Raw genomic sequence first — 18,280 nt, 5'->3', positions numbered from 1 at the left:
GGGTCCGTCAGTGAGTTTTCATAGAGAGATTTAAACCAGTGGGGGTCCGTCAGTGGGCTTTCATAGAGGGATTTAAACCAGTGGGGGTCAGTCAGTGAGTTTTCATAGAGAGATTTAAACCAGTGGGGGTCAGTCAGTGAGTTTTCATAGAGGGATTTAAACCAGTGGGAGTCAGTCAGTGAGCTTTCATAGAGGGATTTAAACCAGTGGGGGTCAGTCAGTGAGCTTTCATAGAGGGATTTAAACCAGTGGGGGTCAGTCAGTGAGTTTTCATAGAGAGATTTAAACCAGTAGGGGTCAGTCAGTGAGTTTTCATAGAGGGATTTAAACCAGTGGGGGTCAGTCAGTGAGCTTTCATAGAGGGATTTAAACCAGTGGGGGTCAGTCAGTGAGCTTTCATAGAGGGATTTAAACCAGTGGGGGTCAGTCAGTGGGCTTTCATAGAGGGATTTAAACCAGTGGGGGTCAGTCAGTGGGCTTACATAGAGGGATTTAAACCAGTGGGGGTCAGTCAGTGGGCTTTCATAGAGGGATTTAAACCAGTGGGGGTCAGTCAGTGGGCTTTCATAGAGGGATTTAAATCAGAAAAACAACATCTACGCCTATGAGGATTATCGTAATGATTCATGCAGATTTATGTTGTGATGAAAAGACAAAGGGATTTTCTATTGCTGTGTCTGACAATGGGTTGAATGGGTCATTTTCCTTTGCATTTTACAATAATCTACACTATGCTGCCTTGGGAGACAGTAATAACATAAGAGTTTAGCTTTTTTCTGTCTGGCATAGCAGGTTTCATAGGTATACTATAAATCATATGACCTTTTTTTAATATAAATGAAGGAATTTAAGATATCAGTCCAGCAAATACAAGAGCATGATCTTGCGTGGCTCAGTTGGTAGAGCACAGCACCTGCAACGTCAGGATTGTGGGTTAGATTCCCACTGGGGCCACCAATATGAAAAAAAGGTATATGCACGCATGACTGTAAGTCACTTTGGATAAAATCATCTGCTAAAGGGCATATATTATAATGCTCTGCATTTTTTGAAAACGAAATTCTCTGAAATATTCTTCATAAGGAGTCATAACAGTGTACCCTTGCACATTTGGTAGGAATAAGGCATGCATAACCTTGTGCTTCGGTCGACTGTTTATGTTTTCCCCCCTGGCTATTATGAATAGCTAATAAAACTATAACTGTTGTGATCTTCCCTGGGCCTGGGGCTGATAGAGGTGTGGGTGACTTGCTGCAGAATGATTGGGTTATTAATTTGATCCTCAATCAATTTTATGGCACACTGTCCTCCAGGGACCGTACATAAACCCCTCTGCTGGAGGAATGGAAAACAGAGCAGATTTCTCTGCTGTGAATAGGATAGGACTTTTTCCTGGTCAGGTCAGAAAATACTAAAAGTTCATAGTAATGAATTGCAGAACAAATACAAAATATCTATTGGTTTAATTAAGAACCATCATGGCTGCTCAGTTAAGGGGAGGACGGACTAGTCTTGCTTGTTGAACACTTTGTTTCCTCTCTTTATGTGTCAGATAGGAAGCATTGGGATTCTAACCCTGTAACCTCCCGATGGTACTTCCATTCAGCAAGCCCTCCCTCTATCCCTCTATTCTTCTATTCATTCTCACCTTCCTCCTCTCCTCTCCCTAGAAAAGAAAACAACACGCACCTCATAGAATTCTTACTCTGTTCAGACACTCATTGTATACACTCATAGTGCTTGTTCCTGACATGATGCTCTTTGCCTCTCTCTCTCCCTGCTCTATCTGTGCACAGTAGAGAAGCAACAGCTACACTTGATGGAATTCTGAGCCTGAGCCATAGAGACAGAGTGCTCAGCTCTTTCCCTCTCTCATTCTGCCCCTCCCTCTTTCTTATCTCATTCCTTCACTTTTATCTCTCCCCCTCTCCTTCCCTGTCTGCCTCCTTGTAAAATCCTTATCGGCCGCAATGACAAATGAAACAATGTGGGAGAGAGAAAAATATGCATGTAAATGCTATTGTCTGCACTCTAATCCAAACCACAGAGAGGGGGAACAGCTCATGTAAGCCAGTTGAGTGAATGCAGCAGGTCTCCAGTGGGGGTTTCAGCACCTCTTGGTTGGACAGCTCCCTGCTAGCATTACAACTCAACGGTCTAAAATGAATCTCTTTGGCTGTAATCACATTGACTGCTCTGTTTGTGCAGTCAATATACGGTGCTGTATTGGCTGTGCGTGTGCGTGCACCTGTGTGTTTGCATTTGTGCATTTAAGGAGCTAATGAGCTAATGAGCCTGGCCATATGCAGCAGACGGCACAGCATCCATGTCACACAGAAGGCCTCCCCACATTACCCTCAGCCCTTAACACACTGACCATCTGACCAGTAGCACCACAGGAGGATAGAGGGGAGAGGGGAGAGGGGAGAGGGCAGAGGGGAGAGGGGAGAGGGGAGATGGGAGAGGGGAGAGGGGAGAGGGGAGAGGGGAGAGGGGAGAGGTGTGAGAGAGAGAGAAAGGAGGGAGAGGAGAGTGCCCAATTTTCATCTATCTGTCTCTGCCCCAATTTACACCCTCTAATATGCATTTGGCATGGTTCACATTTGCTCAATTGGTAGAGCATGGCGCTTGAAATGCCAGGGTAGTGGGTTCGATCCCCGGGACCACCCATACGTAAAAATGTATGCACACATGACTGTAAGTCGCTTTGGATAAAAGCGTCTGCTAAATGGCATATTATTATTATTATTATTATAGAAAACCCACATGTGTGCATGCACACACAGCCTCAATCACAACCAACGAGACAGCCTCAATCACAACCAACCAGCCAGCCTCAATCACAACCAACCAGCCAGCCTCAATCACAACCAACCAGCCAGCCTCAATCACAACCAACCAACCAGCCTCAATCAAGACATTAAGCAGCCGTGGAGTGAGAGAGCGGACAACTGGGACTGTAATTAGTTGTGATTAAGGAGCTGTCTGTCTGTGTTGAGGAGAAGCAGCAACAGTTAGAGGGAGAGTGGAGACAAGGAGTGAGAGGACTGATAGGTCCAGACTCTGACTCCTCCCTGATTCTCCCCAGCCCTCTACCCTGCCAACAGCTGTCAGCTGGGAGGAGGAGAAGAGAGAGAGAGACAGAGACAGAGAGAGATAAAAAAAAATAGAAAAAGATGTAAGGGGGGTTAGGAGAAAGAAAGACAATAAGGACAGACTCTTAACTTTCAACAAGAGAAGGCCAGAAACGACCTAGAAACGTGCAATAGTATGCAATATGCGGTAATGTCATAATCTCTTGCTATCTAACCTCAAAGCAGAGGCAAGGATATTTATTATACGGTGAACAGGGAGAGCTGGGATTTGCAGTGCTCTTTGATCCTTCAGCAGCCCCTCTCGGCCCCCAATCCACCAATAATGTTTTCTGGCCGAGAGTACTTAGCACCTCTGAACAGAGTGCCGGCCTTAATTTGCGAACCGAGTATGCACCAATTTTACATGTAAAATCATGTGAAATGTCGTCAGTCAGACGTCTACAGCGGCACAGCGCCCTGAACAATCGGCAGACGAACACTAGATCCACATTCGGCGCGAAGTGTGCAAGCCCTAACTGGCAAAACATGAGATGGGGAGAGAAAGGCAGGGAGGGGGAGAGGGGGAGACAGAGAAGGATATATACACTGAACACAAATATAAACACAACATGTAAAGAGAATTTGGCAGTATGTCCAACCGGCCTCACAATCGCAGACCACGTGTATGGCTTTGTGTGGGCGAGAGGTTTGCTGATGTCAACGTTGTGAACAGAGTGCCCCATGGTAGCGTTGGGGTTATCAATCAATCAATCAAATGTATTTATAAAGCCCTTTTTACATCAGCAGATGTCACAAAGCGCTATACAGAAACCCAGCCTAAAACCCCAAACAGCAAGCAATGCAGATGTAGAAGCACGGTGGCTAGGAAAAACTCCCTAGAAAGGCAGAAACCTAGGAAGAAACCTAGAGAGGAACCAGGCTCTGAGGGGTGGCCAGTCCTCTTCTGGCTGTGCCGGGTGGAGATTATAAGAGTACATGGGCATTTTCATTTTATTGATGGCAATTTGAATGCACAGAAATACCATGACGAGATCCTGAGGCCCATTGTCCATAGATTAGGGCCTAATTCATTTATTTCAATTGACTGATTTCCTTATATGAACTGTAACTCAGTAAAATCGTTGAAGTTGTTGCATGTTGCGTTATATTTTTGTTCACAGAGAGAGCTCTGAGTGTGAATAGAGCCCTGAACCAACCATCCCTCCCCCACCTCACCATCTCTCCCCCACCTCATGAATCCTACCCCACCTCACCATCCCATCCCACCCCCACCACACCATCCCTCCCCCACCTCACCATCTCTCCCCCACCTCATGAATCCTACCCCACCTCACCATCCCACCCCCACCACACCATCCCTCCCCCACCTCATCATCCCTCCCCCACCTCACCATCCCTCCCCCACTTCACCATCCCACCCCCACCACACCATCCCTCCCCCACCTCACCATCCCTCCCCAGCTTTCTGGCAACACTGTCTCCGACAGAGTAAGACGTTAAAGTGAATGGAATCACGTATTAGCAGATGGGCTGCACCAGTAGCCTTCTGAGGATGAGTGTTATATCCAGCCCAGCAGTAACCGAGAAGTCCACCACCTGACCCTCTCTGGGAGGCCATTACATTGGCTCATTAATTGACCTATTCCATGTTAGCTGGAGACTTAAACTTTAGGCTCCTTGTTCATTACAGATGTAGGATTTTAACTTGACCCAGGTTTTCACAGTAAAATAATCATGCAGCAACAGGATTTGAACTTTTGATGTTGCTTGATCAGTGGTTAGGCTATTAGCTGGCCAAAAGTAGGCTACATGACAAGTGCAATACTGTTAATGTCACGATTTAACTAGATATGAACCCAAATGCAGACAACTACACCGAGCCAGAGAAGGTTTAACAGGTTTATTTACAACGTGCAATTTTCCAGGTTTCCAAAAATAGGGGAAGAGCAAGTCCAGGTTTACAGGGAGGTTAACAGATCCAGGTTCTGAGCAGGAGTGGTACCGTAACGTCCTAGTGTCCGTGGTGAGTCCAAAAGGGAGGTCCGGTAGTGGAAAGCAGGATGGTGGTGGCAGGAGTGAAGCGGAGGCAGGAGTCAGGTTCCAATAATATGGTCGTCTTGACTATGATCTGACGATGAGTGGCAAGTTTGACCGGGTCTTTAAGGCTGAGGTGATTATGGTGAATGAGCTGCAGCTGGAACCCTGACTCCCGCACACCAGACTTCACTCCTGCAATCAAAACAGACAGAGGGGAGGGAGAGAGCAGAGAGAGAGCTAACTAGCAGCAGTAGGCCTAACAGTTAATATAAACGTGAGTTAGTGTGGGTTTTTAGTGAATTTTGTAAATCACGAGGCTCATCTGCATTTCATGTGGTGCAGGAGAATTCTCAGCAACAAAAATGATCAAATTAAGATCCTACATCTGTAGGATCCCATGCTCTCTCTCTGCATCTTCCTGGCTCACTGCAAGATGGAGTGAACGGGTAAATATGTTTGATTATTTATGATGAGTGCAGAGTTAGAATGCAGTCAGCTCCTTTCCCTCCACTCAGTTTGGATCCAAGCTATAGGACCACCTCAGGACCATATTGTGTTATTCATGAAAAGGTCTGGAAGTGAGAGGGCCATAGTCAAATGCAGAGCATCCAATCCAACACTCTCTCACACACAGCACCTATTAACAAGATCAACGTTGAAAACGAGAGACACTCATAGGTGTCCGATCCTCAGATGCCTAGATCAGTGATTAGCAATGTGGATCATCAGAGTCTGGCACTGCGCTAATGCTTCCGGCTAGGAAAATCTGTTCACAAAGATTCATAAATAGAGAGACATATGTGATCATATCCCAATGTAATCATGGGTTGAAATGATTATGTTTTTGTCAAATACTATCGGTTTGGCCTTCTTGCGGTCAATTTGCAGAGTACAAATTATTTCGAATTATGTTCTGGCCCCCCGACCATCCTCTCAAGAAAAAATTGTCCCGCGGCTGAATGTGATTGGGGATCCCCTGGTGTAGAGGGTGTGGGATGTAGATTATAGCTATTACATGCTTTAACATCATTGTGCATTATTATAGACCAGTTAGCACTGTTTGTATCATTATTACCATAATTATGATCCATATCATCATGGCCTGTCCATGTTTAACTCAAGACTAACAGGAAACAACAGACTGAGAGAACAGAAACACAGTGGGGAGTGTCTTTCTCAGTTTCTCCAGTTCCTCTCCACCCCTTTCAATTTGATTCAATTCGTAGGGCTTTATTGGCATGGCAAACATATGTTTACATTGCCAAAGCAAGTGAAATAGATAATAAACTAAAGTGAAATAAACAATTAAAAATTAACAGTAAACATTACACTCACAAAAGTTCCAAAATAATAGAGACATTTCAAGTGTCCTATTATGGCTATATACAGTGTTGTAACAATGTGCAAATAGTTAAAGTACAAAAGGGAAAATAAATCAACATAAATATGCGTTGTATTTACAATGGTGTTTGTTCTTCACTGGTTGCCCTTTTCTTGTGGAAACAGGTTACAAATCTTGCTTCTGTGATACTCTGTCATTTCCTGAGATTCTGTGAGTGAATGAGAGGGAGGGAGGAAGGAAAGAGAGAGAGGGATGGATGGATGGATGGAGAGAAAGAAAGAGGGCTGCTCTCTTTCATTTCCTGAGATTATGCATCTCTTAAATCTATCTGTTTATCTCTCTGTCTCTTTAGCGTAGCCTCTGACAGCACTGTACCCCTCCACAACTGTTAACACACACAAATGCCTCTACTACGGACTCTGCTGCTGTGACTGTGTGGGACGGCTAGATATCCTCTGACAATACTTTTATTGATCTGCTACCACAGCCTGCACTGACATCTCTGTGTTATTGTCACGTGCTCTGAACAATTGAATTGAATTGAAGGCAGCCCCAGTGTTTCTGGCTGAAGTGGGTGTGTGTACTGTTTGCGTCCATGGGGAGCTGCAGTGGACACCCTGACAGTGGTCAAGAAAGGGAATCAATCAGCCAGGGAACAGAGGAGAGGAGAGACTACAGGGGGAGGAGGAGAGGAGAGATTACGGGGGAGGAGGAGAGACAACAGTGGGAGGAGGAGAGGAGAGACTACAGGGGGAGGAGGAGAGGAGAGGCTACAGGGGGAGGAGGAGAGGAGAGACTACAGGGGGAGGAGGAGAGGGAGAGATTACAGGGGGAGGAGGAGAGGAGAGACTACAGGGGGAGGAGGAGAGGAGAGACTACAGGGGGAGGAGGAGAGATTACGGGGGAGGAGGAGAGATTACGGGGGAGGAGGAGAGGAGAGACTACAGGGGGAGGAGGAGAGGAGAGACTACAGGGGGAGGAGGAGAGGAGAGACTACGGGGGAGGAGGAGAGGAGAGATTACGGGGGAGGAGGAGAGGAGAGATTACGGGGGAGAAGGAGAGACAACAGTGGGAGGAGGAGAGACTACAGGGGGAGGAGGAGAGGAGAGACAACAGTGGGAGGAGGATGGAGGAGAGACTACAGGGGGAGGAGGAGAGGAGAGACAACAGTGGGAGGAGGATGGAGGAGAGACTACAGGGGGAGGAGGAGAGGAGAGACTACAGGGGGAGGAGGAGAGGAGAGACTACAGGAGGAGAGGAGAGATTACGGGGGAGGAGGAGAGGAGAGATTACGGGGGAGGAGGAGAGGAGAGATTACGGGGGAGGAGGAGAGACAACAGTGAGAGGAGGAGAGGAGAGACTACAGGGGGAGGAGGTTAGGAGAGATTACGGGGGAGGAGGAGAGGAGAGATTACAGGGGGAGGAGGAGAGGAGAGACTACAGGGGGAGGAGGAGAGGAGAGACTACAGGGGGAGGAGGAGAGGAGAGATTACGGGGGAGGAGGAGAGGAGAGATTACGGGGGAGGAGGAGAGGAGAGACTACAGGGGGAGGAGGAGAGGAGAGACTACAGGGGGAGGAGGAGAGGAGAGATTATGGGGGAGGAGGAGAGGAGAGATTACGGGGGAGGAGGAGAGATTACAGGGGAGAAGGAGAGACAACAGTGGGAGGAGGAGAGGAGAGACTACAGGGGGAGGAGGATGGAGGAGAGACTACAGGGGGAGGAGGAGAGGAGAGACAACAGTGGGAGGAGGAGAGGAGAGATTACAGGGGGAGGAGGTTACATTTAGAATGCTGCATAGATATGGTAAGGGATATGCTAACTCCATCTCTCTTTGTCTCTTTCTTTCTATCTCTCCATCTTTCTGTATTTCTCTATTTTCTGTAATCTCCCCCTTTCTCACACTCTTCTTCCTTTCTCCCCCCATCCCTCCCTCTCTCCCTCTCCCCTCTCTCCCAGGTACATGCCTGATTCTGGGCTGCATGATCTACCCAGACGGCTGGGACAGTGACGAGGTGAAGAGGATGTGTGGGGAGCAGACAGACAAGTACACCCTGGGAGCGTGCTCCGTGCGCTGGGCCTACATCCTGGCTATCATGGGCATCATGGACGCCCTGATACTCTCCTTCCTGGCCTTCGTCCTGGGAAACCGTCAGGATGGGCTGATGGCTGATGAGCTGCTGGATAGTAAGGACAACACTTGATCTAAGATCAGTTTGGGATTTTAGGTCGTTATGAATAAGATTACATGGACAGGGGGGACCTGATTCTAGATCAGCACTCCTACGCTGAAATGCTTTGTGAATACGAGCTGTGGACTTTCCTCATATGAGCATGCCATACAGAGGCTGTCTCACAAAGTGATAGTTGAAGTCTGTGTTAGGTCATAGAGCAATGTTCTTCAGCCCTGCTCCTGGGGACCCACAGTGTGTCTATCTGTCTCTGAAGGGCAGCACCATACTGATGTGTTAGTGCTGGGCGGGAACAAACACCTGCACACCCTTTGGCTCTCCAGGACCAGGAGTGAAGAACACTGATGCACAGAATAACAGAACCTCTGTAACAGAAGTCTGAGCACCCTCTCCTCCAGACCCTTCCACATCTCCCATATCTTGGGGTTTAGTGCATTTTGGCTGATAAATACAAAGTTCTTATCAACCCCCTCCTCCAAAGCCCATAGCATGGGGTGGGTGTGTATCAAAGGTAGCAACTGTACCCTTCTGTCAGAACCCCACATCCCACACGGTAGACATTCATATTCCGTCCCTTTTTTATGCAAGCATTTTCAGCATAATTTCACACACACGAGCCACAAGCAATTAGCATATTTTAACTGCTTCTCACATAACACCTGCTTGCTGTTATTACCAATGGGATTGGGGATTGGTGAGTCAGAGAGAGAGAGAAGAAAACAAGATGGCGGAGTCAAAGAGAGTGGCTAAAACGACAAGAAGGGGGGAAGGAAAATAAAAAAGATATTGATGAAAATAAATGTAAAGGAGAGGGAGATGTAGAACATAAGATGGAAGAAAAAAGGGAGATCATTTAGGTAGTCATGAATTACTAATGGCTGTTTACACAGCTTGGCTGTCAGCCTGTCTAAATGAATCACAAGAGCTGGATCAGCATCAGCTAGGGCTGCCTGTTGGGGCAGGAGAACGCTGTGGAACAGAGGGAGGAAGCCATTATCAGCTATAGGACAGGAGGAGAGAGAGGAGTGAGAGAGAGAGAGAGTGTCTCAATTGGGCACACATTCAAATTTAGTCTAGTAGGCTCTGCTTCCAAAATCCGAGACACCCTCAATTATCAATATCAGTGTTTCAAGATGTCTGACAACATTCTCATCTATAAGATGAGAGAGAGAGAGAGAGAGAGAGAGAGAGAGAATACAGTGATTGAGTCTCATTTCGGCTCATATTAATATTCTGCCAGAATCGTGAGACCTCCATCATCAATATCACAGTTTCAAGATGTCTGATTTTACACAACACTGGATTGTGTGGTGTATATCCCAGGTGGCAAAGTGATTAATTGTTCTGTTGCAGTAATGTATGCATCATCCACTGATTAACTGTGTTTATAGAGGAGGCCTCTGAGCCATTTAGATAAGAATGTCATTACCTTACTACTGAATGGTGACTTTTCCTCATTACTGCCACCTTCTGGTGTGTCTCTGTTACTACAAGTACAAGAGCTGTAGTGGTATTCATAGAGATGTTACCAATGCTAACCTCTCGTTTCTCTCCCCACAGAGACTGGTAATTCCATATAAACAGCCATATACAGTACAAAGGTGTGTGTGCTTTTTGTGAATGATCTGATATACTTTCATGGGATCAATATCCATATGCTTATGTTGCCATTGGTAAATCTAATTGTGTTCTTTGTTCACAGGTGTTGGTGCCCATCAGAGGTAAAGATAATGTAACACTAAGTTCCAGCTTCATACCCATCACTCTGGAGGGGGAAAGGAGAGCTACTGCTGTTGGAAAGAACAGAAGGAGAAAAAGACAAATGAACGAATGTAAGAAAGGAGACACATCCACTCCAAGAGAACCTACTTTGTAAAGACCTACGGCCCCTTTCTCATCCACACATTACCTTGATATTGGCGACAACATCTCTTGAACCAATGAACCGTTACAGATGGAAGACCTCACGTTGTTTTAAGAAATTAAATCGGCCACTGAACGGACACAGTAGGCCGGTGCATTAACGGGCGGCAGATAGCCTAGCGGTTAGAGTGTTGGGCCAGTAAACGGAAGGTTGCTAGTTCGAATACCTGAGCTGACAAGGTGAAAAAAATCTGTTGTTGAGCAACGCACTCATTTGCTTCAGGGGTGTTACATTACTATGGCTGACCCTGTAAAACAACACATTTCACTGCACCTATCCAGTATATGTGACAATGACACATATATTACCAAATCATATGAGGCAAGTTTTTTGTGAAAAAGAACATGATATTCTGTTTACAGTCCCACCATTCAAGGCCCTATCATAGAAAAACACAAACTAACCCCAAGGGGTGCACAATTTGGTTTTTGCCATAGCACTTGACACAACTGATTAAAATAATTAACGAATCATCAAGCTTTGATAATTTCAATCAACTGTGTAGTGCTAGGGCAAAAACCAAAACGTGCACCCCTTGGGGTCCCCAGGACTGAGTTTGGGAAACGGTGAACTAACCCATGACCACACTATGACCGCTAGGCTACAGCATTGGATTGTTCAGACGTCTGGTCAAACAGAGCTGTCTTCTTAGCTCACCTCTGGACCACACGTACCTGAACTGTGGATTCCTTCTCGACTTGTGTTCCACTCTTTGCTCATCATTGTAAGACTGTTTACAGCGGGTGAGCAGGGGCCATGAGAACTCTGTAAGCACTGTTTGGCCTGCTGAGCCACCGTAATGGGCTCTGCACTGGAAGGGTTAGTGCTACACGGGAACCTTCGGACGTCCCTACACGAAACCCTAACCTTTACCCTTACCGTTTTAAATTCAACTGGGTGACATCCCAGGGAATCAGTTTATTGGAAGAAAACGGCTAAAAAGAGAGTGATGCCCAACCACTGACACCACATTAAATGTGACTAAGTTGAAGGTAAAAAAGAAATGTTTTAGCTGTAATTAAGGATTGTTGTGACAGAATCAGAGAGGTAGAGATCAGAGTCAAATAGACCTAGTCTGTATAGAGGTCTCTGGTAGAGATTAGGCTGCCAATCATAGTGTCCTCAGCAACCCTGGAGAAAACCATGCCGAAGAACAATGCATTAAGTAGGAGAATAGGCCTGTATAGTAAGAAATAGAAATGGCTATTCTATGTACCAGTATACGTGTTGGAATATTATTTTGTCTCGACTATGATATTTACCATCGATGCAGTATTTTAAAGCTTTTGATTCACTTCAGATGTGTGTCATACAATGTATACAGACTATTGTAGAGGGGTATTTTACTATGGAAAGAAGTGTTTCCATAAAGTGCTGCTCAGTGTCTTGAATTGTATTATCTGGGAATATAACCTTAGAATCCATCTGCAGCTTTATCACTGGTAGCAATATGTAGTTAACGGATAGTCATTCTTGCTCTCTGTCCAGCACATTTGATCAATTAATAAAATCAGACAATTTCTTGAAGGTCAAAATGTGGATGTTATGGCCGTTTAAAGGGTCAGTTGCCTCCAGAGCCCATGTAAACTTAAGTCATGTAGCTTACCACTGCCACACACAGGGCTGCAACATAACCTTATAACTATTATGTCAGCAGTATACTGGCAGCAGCATAGCACCCTGCATCCCACTGCTGGTTTGCCCCTGAAGCTAAGCAGGTCGGTCCCTGGAGGTAGACCAGATGCTGCTGGAAGTGGTGTTGGAGGGCCAGTAGGTGGCACTCTTTCATCTGGCTAAGAAGATCCTAATGTCCCAGGGCAGTGAAGGGGACATTGCCCTGCGTAGGGTGCTGTCTTTCTGATGGGATGATAAATGGGTGTCCTGACTCTCTGTGGTCATTAAAAATCCCATGGCACTTATTGTAAGAGTAGGGGGTGTTAACCCTGGTGTCATGGCTAAATTCCCAACCTGGCCTCCTAATTGGCATATATCAGCTGATGTGTAAAGCGCTTTGAGCACCTCAGTTGGTAGGAAAGTGCTATATAAATCCACTCTTATTATGTCATCCCAATAAATGTGCCTAGTGTTCTTATAGGGCTTCTTGGTTGAAACAAGCCCAACTCAACATGTGAACCACAGGAGGCTGCTGAGGGGAGGATGGCTCATAATAATAGCCAGAACGGCGCAAATGGAATGGCATCATTTCATTCCGCTCCAGCCATTACCACGAGCCCGTCCTCCCCCATTAAGGTGCCATCAACCTCCTGCGATGTGAATATATCCATTCAGTCCAAACCCCACTTACCTTATTATACAGGCTGTCTGGTCTGTAAGCAGTGATATGAGCCAGGCTGTTTCCAAGTTAATCTGGATGAGTTGACTGCATGAAAAAGCACATTTACGGGTGAACACTGGAGTGCACAGTCCGAAAATCTCTGCACATGTCCCGTACATATCCGATAACAGACCACATATACGGACATGTATATGTAATTGTTATCGGAGATGTACGGGACAGTGTTCGACCCGTAAATGTGCCTTTTCATGCAGTGTGTGAGTGTGTATGAAATAAAGAAGTCTGGGATAAACTAACAAGAGGTGAGGAACCAAGGAAAGGGGTTTGTCCCAACCATTCCCATGTACATAAAAACATGTAAAACTTAGAGGGTCAAAACAGGGGGGAGGTAAATAAACTTTAAAATGTACTCACTGCTTTATGTTTCTTTAATGGTGTTTCTTTCAAATGTAATGATGTGAGGAGTTTTGATTAAGTGTTACAATCAAAGTCAGAGCAAACCCAACAAGAGAAAGGCACTCCAAAACATAGTTGTGTGTTGTGTCGTTGTAAAGGAGAGCACTTGTAACCATGAAGAAGCTGCTAAATTATTGGCAGAGATTACATGAAATCAATCACAACACAACTACATCAACTACCACATTATTACATAAACATACATTCTGTACATCTAAGAAATTACCACACGGAATAGACTGGAACAAATTGATCATCTGATATTCATCCTCAAAATATTTGCAGGGATTTTTAAAATGTCATTCTCTTTTTGTGGTTCCCATGAAGATGCTTGCTGTAATAATTTATGAGGGCTTACCATAAACAATCTCTATATGTGATGCATGTGATGTTAATGCAAAGTGCAGTATTTTAAACTTAATGGAATCAAGTGCCATGCAGAGTATTGTACAGGTTTGTGCAATGTCCACATTTGTGCAATGTCAAAATGTCATCCTCAGTTTGTGTGATTGACAGGAGAGATGATCAGAGGGGCAGAGTTCTCAGTCCCATAATTAACACAAGGTCCTAAGTATGGATAGAGTTTCTCAGTGAAGGTGTAGCCAGTGAAAGAGTAGATATGAGACCTGGCCTCCACATCATAAAAGGAGACCTGACCCTCCTCATAATCCACAAACACTCCCACCTTCTGGGGCTTCTCTCTCAGGGAGAGGAGGACAGGTGGGGAGGTACAGGCTAGGTACTTATTCCTTTCCCTCAGTGTCACAGTCCAGTATCCATTTCCAGGGCTCAGTTTGATATTCATCTTCCTGTTGATGGACTCTCTGGCCACTCCTAAATCCCAGTTAGTCTTCCCCTGAACTGTCATAGTACAATCTTCCTGAGGAGAAGCCTTTCTTTCCTAGAACACAGAGACAGGTGGAAAACCTCTCTGGGTTGTCCAGTCTATCTTTTTTTACGTCTTGATATCTCACTTGTTTCCCATTTGAAGACAGGATGATATGGGGGTTTGCTGTATCAGGGTCCAGAGTCACCTCCACTGCATACTGCTGAACCCTCTTCAACTCAGCATTACACTTCCTAATTTCTCGCATAAGTATCTCCTCCAGCTGTGTTAAAACTCTCCTCATAGTCCCATCACACAGACCACTGTGAACACTGATCCTAGACCAGTCCTTGGTGGGTGGAGGGGTGCACATGGATGGGAAGCTCTGGAGGAGGTGGAGGTGGTCCTCAGTGTGTGAGAGCTGCTCCAGCTCAGTGCTTCTCCTCTTCAGCGCAGTCATTTCCTGCTCCAGCTCTTTAATGAGCCCTTCAGCCTGCCTCTCCACTGCTTTCTGCTTCTTCTCAATCACCTCAATGAACTCAGCCTGGCTTCTCTCAATGGAGCGCACAAGAGCAGTGAAGACCTGCACACTGTCTGATATCTCTCTTTCTGCATCTTTCTTGCTGAGCTCTACTGAGTGTTTGATCTCCTTAACCTTTCTATATTGTGTATGCATCTTCTGATCCACCTCTGCCATCATTTTCCCCAGTTTGGCCATCCTCTCTCCATACTCTTCCTCTAGAGGGGCAGTGTCATGAGTCTTGTGGTCTGCCTCAGTGCAGAACTGACACACACACGTCTGGTCAGTCCTACAGAACAGCTCCAGGAGTCTGTCATGCTTCTTACACATCTTGTCTTCCAGGTTCTCCACAGGGTTGATCAGCTTGTGTCTCTTTAAGACTGCGACTCTTTGATGAGGCTCCAGGTGAGTCTCACAGTAAGAGGTCTGACACACCAGACAGGACTTCAGGGCCTTGAGCTTCATCCCAGTGCAGATGTCACAGGAGACTTCTTCAGATTTGGCAGGGAGTTGGTCTGAGCTGCTGGTTGCTTTCACTTGAACTGATTTCCTAAACTGAGCAACCATCTCAGAAATAAATGTGTTGATGAACAGATCTGGTCTCCTATAAAATGTATTTTTACACATGGGACACTGGCAGATGTCATTGCCATCCCAGTACTTCCTGATACAGGCCATGCAGAAATTATGTCCACATTGAATAGAGACCGGCTCAGTGAACACATCCAGACAGATAGAGCACAGGAACTGCTCTTCATCGAGGACACTGCTGGAGGACGCCATATCTAGACATAGACCAAGGTAAAACCATAAAGCATTTCCTGGAATCAGTCAGCTCTTGATAGTTTGCCAGCATTGCCTTACGGGCAGACTAACCAATCTCGATACAAGGTGTTACCATGAAACTAAGAAAATAGTTATATAACCAAAGGAAGAAGAGTTAACGTTGGCCTACTGTAGCAAAGAAAAAACGAGAATACATAAACCGTGTAGCGCTGATCTTCAAATGTCCATGTTAATGTCTCTACTCACCTGCATGTGTTTGTGGATAAGATCTTTGTTCTTCTTTCTGTTAGTGGTGTTAAAAGACGTCCAAAGAAATAAGACTGAAATTCACAATTTAACAGTTTTCTGAAGAGCTGGGGAGTTTGGTATCATGCACAATATACTGTAGCTTTAGTTTCACTTCAGAGACGTGATGTTGAAAATGCTCCTCCTCCCCACCCAATACTGCAATGCACTTTTCTCTTCCTGGAACAAATAACTCTACACAACCCAAGAGCACTCACTTGCCCAACCCCTATAGCCCTATTCTGATTGGACCATTTAGTTTCGCATGGCCCGGTTCCCCGGGTGGGTGGAGAATTCACTTAAGGACCAATGGAATGGTCTAAAATATGCTAACTCCACCCACCCTGGGCACTGGGCCATGCAAAACAAACTCGCCCATTCAGACATTACCTTATTAATGGGCAAGTTCATTTTGCATGGCCTGGTGGGCGGAGTGTTTATTTTAGACCGTTCCATTAGTACTTAAGTGACATCCCCATTCACCCGTGGCACCGGGCCATGCAAAAAGAACCGGGCCAGGCATTGAACTGCAGACTTCTCATCAAACACATCTCTCTAGACCACGTCCTCTCTAGACCACATGTCCCTGAACTGTGGATTCTCTCCACCTGTGAACATGGGAGAAAGACACTCCAAAACCTTGAGTGGTGTGTTGTTGTGAAGCTCATCTGTCCCGGTTAGTCATGCATAACAGGGACAGGAGAGCACTTGTAACCATGAAGAGCCTGCTTAATCATTGATGTTCATCAAGACTGGAGTGTCTGCATTGATATGCACACAGCATGCCCGATCAAAGAGGTGTGTCGCACCATCTGCTTACCAGTGATGAACTACCACTAACCAACATGCATCCCTGTCAGGAAGAAGCAGGTGCTCATTAGATGCAGATAGTATTGATCTCCTGACTACAATCTGTTGTGATAAGTAAGATGGAGGCAACCACTAAATAAATATTAATTAATGGGTATATATGTTGCTGGCATGATGGTACACATTCCTTAAACCTGAAAGGTCATTCACACTGTAGAGAAATTCTCATGGTACGTACATACCCCAACCAGAGGCCATGAATTACAGGCAATGTCCGCAATGAGCTAAAGGGTAGAGCTGCCGCTTTCAAGGAGCGGGACTCTAACCTGGACGCTTATAAGAAATCCCGCTATGCCCTCCGACGAACCATCAAACAGGCAAGCGTCAATACAGGACTAAGATTGAATCCTACTACACCGACTCCGACGCCCGTCGGATGTGGCAGGGCTTGCAAACTATTACGGACTACAAAGGGAAGCACAGCCGCGAGCTGCCCAGGGACACGAGCCTACCAAATGAGCTAAATGACTCCTATGCGCAATTTGAGGCAAGCAACACCGAAGCATTCATGAGAGCACCAGCTGTTCCGGACGACTGTGTGATCACGCTCTCCATAGCCGATGTGAGTAAGACCTTTAAACAGGTCAACATTCACAAGGCCTCAGGGCCAGACAGATTACCAGGACGTGTACTCCGAGCATGCGCTGACCAACTGGGAAGTGTCTTCACTGACATTTTCAACCTTTCCCTGACCGAGTCTGTAATACCAACATGTTTCAAGCAGACCACCATAGTCCCTGTGCCCAAGAACACCAAGGTAATCTGCCTAAATGACTACCAACCCGTACCACTCACATCTGTAGCCATGAAGTGCTTTGAAAGGCTGGTTATGGCTCACATCAACACCATTATCCCAGAAACCCTAGACACACTCCAATTTGCATACCACCCCAACAGATCAACAGATGACGCAATCTCTATTGCACTCCACACTGCCCTTTCCCACCTGGACAAAAGGAACACCTACGTGAGAATGCTATTAATTGACTACAGCTCAGCGCTCAAAGCTCATCACTAAGCTAAGGACCCTGGGACTAAACTCCCTCTGCAACTGGATCCTGGAATTCCTGATGGGCCACCCCCAGGTGGTACGGGTAGGTAACAACACATCTGCCACGCTGAGCCTCAACACGGGGGCCCCTCAGGGGTGCGTGCTCAGTCCCATCCTGTACTCCCTGTTCACCCATGACTGCATGGCCAAGCACGACTCCAACACCATCATTAAGTTGGCCGACGACTCAACAGTGGTAGGCCTGATCACCGACAACGATGAGACAGCCTTTAGGGAGGTGGTCAGAGACCTGGCAGTGCAGTGCCAGGATAACAACCTCTCCCTCAACGTGATCCAAGACAACAGAGATGATCGTGGACTACAGGAAGGTTAGTGCTATCCGGGGTTCCTTGGGACCTCCCTACCCTAAACTTAACCATAATAATACCTAACCCTTTCCTTGACCATTTTAATACCTAACCCTTTCCTTGACCATTTTAAAAATGTCAGCTTCAATGGATTAGGGACGTCCCAAGGATCCCGGAAAACGAGGACCCCGTCAGTTAGGAGGCATCCGTCAAACTGTCTGAAAGTGATGCCAACATGGCAGCCTTCCTCCTCCCAGACAGACAGAACATACAGACAGACAGACAACACCCCC

General features: G+C 46.1%; 1 protein-coding gene and 1 pseudogene across 1 annotated transcript in view; one reads left to right on the top strand and one right to left on the bottom strand.

Annotated features, from left to right (window-relative positions):
• The window catches only part of LOC123484731 (LHFPL tetraspan subfamily member 3 protein), a 34,351-nt gene extending 21,862 nt beyond the window's left edge, over positions 1-12,489 (top strand). Inside the window, exons 2-4 of the mRNA XM_045215332.1 lie at positions 8,433-8,660; positions 10,226-10,266; positions 10,368-12,489. Of these exons, the coding sequence (XP_045071267.1) occupies positions 8,433-8,660; positions 10,226-10,245 (248 nt within the window). The 3' untranslated portion in view covers positions 10,246-10,266; positions 10,368-12,489. The remainder of the gene's footprint in view (positions 1-8,432; positions 8,661-10,225; positions 10,267-10,367) is intronic.
• An 806-nt stretch (positions 12,490-13,295) lies between these two features.
• Positions 13,296-16,907, bottom strand: LOC123484730 (annotated as a pseudogene).
• Between the last annotated feature and the right edge of the window lie 1,373 nt (positions 16,908-18,280).

The sequence above is a fragment of the Coregonus clupeaformis genome, unplaced genomic scaffold (assembly GCF_020615455.1).
Source record: "Coregonus clupeaformis isolate EN_2021a unplaced genomic scaffold, ASM2061545v1 scaf0424, whole genome shotgun sequence".
Lineage (NCBI taxonomy): Eukaryota > Metazoa > Chordata > Actinopteri > Salmoniformes > Salmonidae > Coregonus > Coregonus clupeaformis.
The sequence above is the reverse complement of the archived record's forward strand: the minus strand, read 5'-3'. Positions and strand labels throughout refer to the sequence as shown.